Below are 8,609 nucleotides of genomic sequence, written 5' to 3' on the forward strand. Positions count from 1 at the left end.
CTGTTCAGATTTTCTATCTCTTCCCGTGTGAATGTTGGTAGTGTGTGTGTGTTTAGGAATTTGTCCATTTCTTCTAAGTTGTCCAATTTTTTGGCATATAATTTTTCATAGTATTCCCTGATAATTGCTTGTATTTCTGAGGGGTTGGTTGTAATCAGTCCATTTTCATTCAAGATTTTGTCTATTTGAATGCACTCTCTTTTCTTTTTGAGAAGCCTGGCTAGAGATTTGTCAATTTTGTTTGTTTTTTCACAAAACCCACTCTTGGTTTCATGGATCAGTTCAACTGTTTCTTTGGTTTCTATATTGTTTATTTCTGCCCTGTTTTTTTTTTTATTATTTCTCTTCTTCTACTGGGCTTGGGGTGCTCTTGTTGCTCTCCCTCTAGTTCCTTTAGGTGAGCTGTTAGATTTTGGACTTGCGCTTTTTCTAATTTCTTGAAATAGGCCTGGAGTGCAATGTACTTTCCTCTTAGGACTGCCGTTGGCTCATCCCATAGAGTTTGGATTGTTGTATTTTCATTTGTTTCCATATATTTTTTAATTTCCTCTCTAATTGTCTGATTGGCCTGTTTGTTCTTTAGTAGGGTGTTCTTTAACCTCCATGTTGTTGGAGGTTTTCCAGACTTCTTCCTGTGATTAATTTCAAGTTTCAGAGCATTGTGGTCTGAAAATGTGTATGGTATGATCTCAGTTCTTTTATATTTATTGAAGGCTGCTTTATGTCCCAGTATGTGATCTATCTTGGAGAATGTGCCATGCACACTTGAGAAGAAAGTGAATTCCATGGCCTCAGAATGTAGAGTTCTAAATATATCCGTCATATCCATCTGGTTCAATGTGTCATTCAAGTCCATTGTGTCTTTAGTGATTTTCTGTCTAGTTGATCTATCCATTGCTATAAGTGGAGTATTAAAGTCCCCTGCTATTAGCACATTCTCATCCATAAGAGTGTTTCTGTTTGTGATTGTTTTATATATTTAGGTGCTGCCGTGTACGGTGCATAGACATTTACAATTGTTAGCTCTTCCTGATGGATAGACCCTGTAATTATTATATACTGCCCTTCTTCATCCCTTGTTTTGTCTTTACTTTAAAGTCCAGTTTGTCTGATATAAGAATAGCTACTCCAGTTTTCTTTTGACTTCCAGTAGCATGATAGATATTTCTTCATCCCCTTACTTTCAATCTGAAGGTGTCCTCCAGTCTAAAAAGAGTTTCTTGTAGACAGCAAATGTATTTATTTTTTTTTATCCATTCTGCTACCCTGTGTCTTTTGATTGGGACATTTAGTCCATTTACATTCAGTGTTATTATTGAAAAATATGGGTTTAGAGTCATTGTGTCATTTGTGGGATTCATGCTTGTGGTGGTGTCTCTGGTATCTTGCGTTCCTTGCAACATTTCCCTCAGAAAGTCCTCCTCAGGATTTCCTGTAGGGCTGGTTTAGTGGTGACGAATTCTTTCAATTTTTGTTTATTTGGGAAGACTTTTATCTCTCCTTGTCTTCTGAATGACAGGCTTGCTGGATAGAGGATTCTTGGCTGCATATTTTTTCTGTTCATCACTTTGAAGATTTCCTACCATTCCTTTCTGGCCTGCCAGGTTTCAGTAGATAGGACTGTCACCACTCTGATAGGTTTCTCTTTGTATGTTAGAGCCCTTTTATCCCTAGCTGCTTTCAGAATTATCTCTTTGTCCTTATATTTAGCCAGTTTCACTATGATATGTCTTGCAGAAGACCGATTCAAGTTCCGTCTGAGGAGAGTTTTCTGTGCCTCTTGGATTTCAACATCTGTTTCCTTCCCCAGATTGGGAAAGTTCTCTGCTATAATTTGTCCCAGAACTCCTTCAGCACTTTTCCCTCTCTCTTCCTCTTCTGGAATTCCTATGATATGGGATATTGTTCCGTTTGATTGTATAGCTGAGCTCTCAAACTCTCCTTTTGTGTTCCTGGATCAATTTATCTCTCTTTTTCCCAGCTTTCTCTTTTTCTATGATTGTGTCTGCTAAATCACTTATTCTCCTTTCTGCCTCTTCAATCCATGCATTGGATGCCTCCATTTTATTTTGCATCTCATTTATAGCATTTTTTAATTCATCACAACTATTTTTAAGCTCCATAGTCTTTGTAGCAATAGTTTCTCTGATGTCTTCCATGCCTTTTTCAAGCCCAGAAATAAATTTTATGAATATTGTTCTAAATTCTTGTTCAGTTATTTTGCTTATATCTGTTTTGAGCAGTTCTTCTGCTGTCAATTCTTCTTAGAATTTCTTTGGAGGAGAGTTCTTCCATTTCGTCATTTTGGTTAGCTATCTCTTGTTTTAAAAGCTTGTTATGCACTCTGCACCTGTGAGTGCTGCTGTACCAAAGAAGGCTCTTTGACTGTCCAGGGCCTGTCCATTCAGAAAGTGTTCTTTGAATGGTGTCTCTTGGTCTCTCTTGTTGAGACCTTGGTTATTTTATTTTCCTACTCGTAGTGGTATTTGGGACTCTCCACCATGTGTACTTTGGCTTGTTTCTTGAGGTAGCCGCTATAAGGTTTTCTCAGCGGACTCTGTCTCCTTTTCCTCCCAAACTCCTGGATTCTGTAAGGGTTCTGGCCTTCTCCGTTTGAGAGATGGAGGTGAGCGAATTATACAGAGCTCCCTACTTCTCTGCCATCTTGCCTACTCTCCTCATCCAGCTTAGATTTAACAGGAACTTCATAATCCCCAGAGCGGATCGTGATTTCCATTGTGTCAGATCATGTGAGGCCTAGCTCTTTTTCCTCCCCATTCCCCTCCTCTTTATTTTATTTTAGCATCAAAACCATTTTAAGGTGTGCAGTTAAGTGGCACTTAGAACATTCCTAAAGTTGTGCACTGCCGCTGCTCTCTAGTTCTGGGATATTTTCTTCATCCCCTGAAGGAAACACCCCGTGGGCATCTCTCCTAGACCCTACCCCTGACAACAACGAATCTGCTCTCTGCCTCTGTGGACTGCTTTCTTTGGGAAATTTTGCCTAAATAGGGAGAGTTGGAAAAGAAACCCTTGGCAGTGCTTGTGCCATTACAGACTAGCTCAGCCGAAGAGTAGAATTTGTGGGACCTGCAGACAGGAGGCTCATGGAGGCCCGGGAGCTGGTGGCTAAGAGGACGCCTGGCTTCACCCCTGCACCTGTCCTATTCTCTCTGGCTCCTTCCACACTCGGAGGAGGGCTGCCTTAGCCTAGGGGTTCACATCCCCGGGAAAGGGCAGGGCCTGCCAGGGTCAACGGGACTGGGCAGTGTAGAGGGGGCCTGGTGCTGGGGGTCTATCAGCCATGGCTTTGGCCTTCTCCATACCTTGCTGCGATTTCATCTGGGGAGTGAGCATCTGGCCTGGCACCTGAGCATGTGGAGCGTGTGCGGACAGCTGGGCGAGTGGCGCGCTGTCGGGGCTGGGGCTCTGAGTGTGGGACAGTGAGAGTGAGGTGGCAGGTCCCGGAAAGGTCTGACACCATCCAGCTCCTCCCTGCTGTTTGGTGCAGGAATCGTGGCTTTTGTCCCAGGAGGCTGCAGCTGCCGGCAGAGTGGAGGCCGGCAACGGCATCGTGGGGGGTAGCTCGAGAGGCCCCCGCGGTGCCCACCCAGGCCTGGAGTTTGCCAAGCCCTTGGCAGTGTCCTTTCCTTCTTGCTCCTGCTTGGTCCTGCTGTGGCTCCCACACCCCTCCTGCGTGTTATAGCTCTTGGCTCCTACAGGCGTCCCCGGAGGGAGCCACCCCTTCCCCACCTCTCTGACCACCACCCTAGCGAGGCCACCTTGTCCAAGCCAGGCTCTTGCACGGGCTTCCCAGGGCCACTGACACACATCTCCACAAACCGGGTGGCCTCATGCGACAGAAGCTGGTTCTTTCCAATCAGTTTTCCGAGGCAAAATCCACCTACTCGTAGGGCCACGCCCCCGGGGGGCCGGGGACAGGGCTGTGCCTTTTCCTGGTGCCGGCTGGCATTCTCTCCGGTGTGGCTGGTGTGGCCCAGGGAGGAGCCTCTGACTTGATTTTCGGCAGTCTCAGCCTTGTGGCTAGAGGACAGGTGGTCCTTCAAGGTGACCTAGGTCGAGTTCGAATCTCTGAGCCCGTCCTTTCCTCCCCTCACGTCATCCAGCTCCGTGAGAAGCTGTCAGCCTGCCTCATTATAGACAATCTGTGACTCATGATGCCTCCTCTTAGGATTTCGACTCTCCCTGGTACGGAAAGAATATGTGTTCCGTAGAAACTGTACTTGGAATTTTCCCGTGCTGTCGGCACGCAGTAGGGCCCGAGGGGCTCCCAGGCCGCTGTGTGGTCACAAGGGTCCACAACCGAGGCCCCGAGCACCCTTCTGCTCCCACGCTGCCACTCGGCTTCCCACCTTCAGGTCAACACTCAGCCGCTTACACAAGATCTTCAGCACCTTATTGTAAAATAGGCTTTGTGAGAAGAGCACTTTGCCCGCCGGTCGGTCATGTAAGAGTTCCGAGCACGGGTCAGGCGCGTCGGGCTCCACCGTGCTGTGCGGGAGGGTGGTGTGTTGAGTGCATTTTCCACTTAACGGTCTTTTTAACTTAGGATGGGTTCATCTGGGTGCAACCCCCTCATACGTCAAGGGAGATCTGTGCTGGTCACTCTGACAAAGATGTCCTACAGTGCCCTGGCTCTCATAGAGATTCTATCAGGGACAGACTGCGGGGCCGCCCTGCCCACTCGTGTCTCTAGGGCCCATCCGATGTCTGGATTGAGAGCCAAGTCAGAAAACAACCCTTGGGATTCTTGCCTCTCACGGCCTTTTTCAATATGGCAGCCGGGCTAACGCCTCCAAACCATTGGTCACATTATGCCACGCTGGTGCCCAGACCTGCATCTCATTCAGAACAAGAGGCAAAGTCCCATGCCTGTCTCCCATATCACCCTCACTAGCCTGGTGCCCCCTGTGCAGCCATGGCCTGCTGGACCCCCACGTCCCCAAGAAGGTGGGCTCTGCAGGAACAGGGGACCAGCCTGCTTTCTTCTCCGCCTGGTCTCTACAGCCCAGCACGCAGCAGGGGCCAACCGCTATCTGAATGGAATAGTGTTACTTACCCTAATTTCCCGGGTTTTTGTAGGCAGCTGTCAAATTATTATTTCCCCCCTCACAGAACATCCTGGAAACAACCAGCGAAGCGCTTTTAAGTGTGGTCAGCAGGAGGACGTGGGCTGCTTCCGATCAGAGCGACCATGCTGACAGGTATGTCAGCGACCACAGCTCAGCACCCCCTTCTGTACACGCACAGGGGCTTCTGAGGGCCCGCCAGGCCGCAGTGACTTAGGGAGTGCGCCTGGGGGTGGGAGACTGCAGACAGCGTGCAGAGCACCCAACCGTGATGGTAGAAAGAGGGCCTTTTGTTGCCACTTGAGAGAAGTAGATGAGGGGCCATGACTGAGCTCCCCCAGCATGCTGGGAGCAATCCACAGGGGCGCCGTGAAGACTGGGAGCACCGAGGGCCTTGCCAGGGTCAAGGGCACTGGATGCTGTAGTCATTGGTTTTCTCGTGGGGGCAAAACATGCAAATGTTAAACCAGTAGCTTTCGATGGACCTTGAGCTCCTGATGCAAAGTGAAATGAGCCGGTCACAGAGGGACAGGTGTCGTGGGCACCCACTTGCACGAGGTCCCTAGGGCAGTCAGGTTCATTGACCCGGAGATGGGGGGAGACATAGGCCCGGGTTGGCCCAGGCACCCGTCAGGGCGGCAGTGAGACCCCCGGGACCTGCAGCGTTAAGTGGAGATCTGAAGCTCCCCGGGCTTTCCCGCTGTGCTTATCTCTTCCTTCCCTGAGGGCACGTGTGGGCTCCTCAGTAAATGTGGTTTCCCTAAACCCCCCACTGTGTGCAGAGAAATATCACGAGGCCGCGACCACAGCAGGAAGGCCAGGCAAGCCTGGAACCGGTGTTTCCCGCCAGGGTTAGGGCGGCCTGGGCCAGAGGCACCCCTTCACCTAACCCAGGACAACACACCCAGCCCTGTACTGAAGGAGGATGGCTCTGAGAGCCCTGTGCCTGGGGGGTGTGGGGGACTCTGAGTGTCCTGGATGTGAGGCAGGATGGCCCTGAGTGCCCTGTACCTGAAAACGGAATGGCTCTGAGTGCCCTGGGCATGAGGGACCTTGGCACAGGCACCGGTGTGGCTCACCCGTCCAGGTAAACAGGGTCTAGGACTCTGTAAGAGGGCCTCACCCGGCGGCCCGTAGTCCCGCCCCTCGCCTCCATTTCCAGAACCTGTGGGTGGGCCAGACGGGGTGGCAGTTGTCCTGCTCGGAGCAGTCCCCAGGTCACAGGTGGATCCCATGGAGGCCTGGTTGTGGCCCTGGGGCAGCTCACTGTGACTGGACGCAGAGCGCCTGTGGACAGTGAGCTCCCCGCGGGTGAGCCATCTGATGCAGGGTCCCAACTGGGGACAGAGTTTAGTCCGTGGCCTTAGATATGCTCCTGTCAGTGAAACTCCTCCACTTAACACTGGCACAGCCTCTCCTGCAGGGCGCCCTGGTGTCACCGGGACCACCGAGGAGCAGGTGCGGGTCACAGAGGGGCCCCGGGAGAGCGCTGTGGTCAGATGGGCCCCGTGAGCGATGAAGCACGCCGGCCTCACCGTCTCTGGGCATTTTCCCTTTGCGTCCAGAGACACTCAGGAACCTTGCGTTACAATCTCAAGCTCCTGGAGCAGCCGTGGCCTGCGCCCCTGTCCCCGACGGATGCGTGTGACTGGGAATGCCAGCGGCGCCTCCCGCCGTCTTCCCCAGGTGGGTGTGTTCCCTGCTCGCCCGGAAGTCTCCAGAAGGCTGCCGGTGGCTAGGCCGCCCTGGGGCTCGTGGGCCAGCCATAGCTCCAGCTTCTGGTGCTGCGCGCACCGCTCAAGTGCGTGGAAAGCATAACCCGATTGGATCGTTGGTAAGGAAAACAGACACCGCGTGTCTGATGTGGGGCTGAGAGCCGTCGCTCACCCTGCAGATTGGTGGTGGCTCAGCCAGGGAGCAGGGACCCGGATGACACGGGTTCGTGCTGGCGGTGTCACCCACGCTCTCTTGGCCCGTGTGCCAGCGAGTGTGAATCCTCCCCGCCCCCGGTCTGCAGCCCCCGGGCCGGCCCATCCCGCCCCGCCCCCCCAGCACAGGCGCCCCCAGCCTCAGCGGGCCCCCTTACGGCCGGCTCTCTGACCTGCGGTCACCAGGGCGGACCCCGCCTCGGCCACGTGTCCCCCGCTCACTCGTTAACCCCTCGAATCCCAGTGCACCTGCCCCGCAGGGGGCCCCTGCTGTGCCACGGGACGGCCGCGCTCTGCAGAGGACGTGGCCCCGCACCTGCTTCCCGGGACTGACGTCGTCACGTCGGCCGCTGTCGCGATGGGGGTCCCCGTCAGGGCTCCCGTGGCCGCTCAGACCGGCGCCGGGACTGCACGCTCTCCCACCTTGCCCAGAAGGTACGGGGGGGGGGGCGGGGGGGGGCGGAGGCCGCACCCAGGAGCTGCACCCAGGGGCCGGCGATGCAGCCGTCTCCCTGTCCGCCCAGCAGACGGTCGCTGCGGCCCGCGCCTTCAGCCCCGGCGCCCTGGCCCACTCGGGGCCACCGTGGTCCCCCCGGCGTCCGTGTTTCGGGGTCATACGTCCCTCCAGGCTGACGCTGTCCGATTCGTGTTTCCAGGCCCCACGCGGGGCACCCGTGCAGAGCAGGGGGCACGGAGACCGGTCCCTCCGACCCCCGCCCGTTTCCGGGGGCTTCCCTCTCTCTGCTTGGCGGCCCCCCGTGCATGTCGGTGGGCCCCGAGCGGCCGGCTCGGTGAGTGGCGCCCGCGGCGCGGCGCTGCGTACACGTGCTGGCGCCCGACCCGCGCCGGGCGTTTCCTCGCGAACCTGGCTGTCGTGACTCTCCGGGGACACCCCTAGTACGTCCCCTACTCCCAGAATAGCGGGGGGAGGTGGTGCTTACACCGCTGTGCGCCCGAATGCGGCGGCAGCAGGGCGCTCCGATCGTGGCTGCCCAGCGTCCCCAGCGTCCCCAGGGCACCCCCCCCCCAGCGCCGGGTGATCCGGTGCCGCGGCCCCGGACCCCACTGTGGGAACTGGTGCAGGTGGCCCGCCCGCAGGCCCCCCGGGGCCCCTCCTGTCTCCGTCCCTGCAGGTGCGGCCGTGGCTCGCGCTCTGAGGCTGTCCTTCCTCTCCCCGCAGCTCCCTCGGCCACGGTGGCTCCGCGTCCCCGCCTCGTCCCAAGCAGCTCTGTCCGCAGGCCCGGCGTCCGCCCCTCCCCGGGGCCGTCTCCCAGCAAGGTCCGGGCGAGGCGCTCGCGCCCGCCGCCCGTTGCTTCCCGGAAGCTGATGCGCAGGCCCCTCCGAGCCTGGGGGTCCGGGTCCAGGTGGCTTCCCGTGGGGCTCTGTGTCTGCTGCTGGATTTCGGGGACGGCTGTGCGGTCCCGGTGAGGACCTGCGACGCGGCCGAGGGAGTGGCCGTCACTGCCTGCCACCAGTTCCGGAAAGGTGGGTGGCTCGGCTCCCCTGTCAGAGCAGCGGCTGGGGGCGCAGGGCTCGCTGGGCCAGGGAAGACCTCACTCCTCCCTGATAACGCAGGCGGGGGGGGGGGGGG

At 55.5% G+C, this 8,609-nt stretch overlaps 1 protein-coding gene across 1 annotated transcript in view; it reads left to right on the plus strand.

Moving 5' to 3' along the window:
- Positions 1-8,609, plus strand: part of PKD1L1 (polycystin 1 like 1, transient receptor potential channel interacting) — a 114,810-nt gene that overhangs the window by 28,272 nt on the left and 77,929 nt on the right. The window contains 4 exon segments of the mRNA XM_039235665.1: positions 5,137-5,225; positions 6,656-6,776; positions 7,263-7,453; positions 8,199-8,503. Of these exon segments, the coding sequence (XP_039091596.1) occupies positions 5,137-5,225; positions 6,656-6,776; positions 7,263-7,453; positions 8,199-8,503 (706 nt within the window).

Source organism: Hyaena hyaena, unplaced genomic scaffold, assembly GCF_003009895.1.
Source record: "Hyaena hyaena isolate Hyena2069 unplaced genomic scaffold, ASM300989v1 scaffold_101, whole genome shotgun sequence".
Classification (NCBI taxonomy): Eukaryota; Metazoa; Chordata; class Mammalia; order Carnivora; family Hyaenidae; genus Hyaena; species Hyaena hyaena.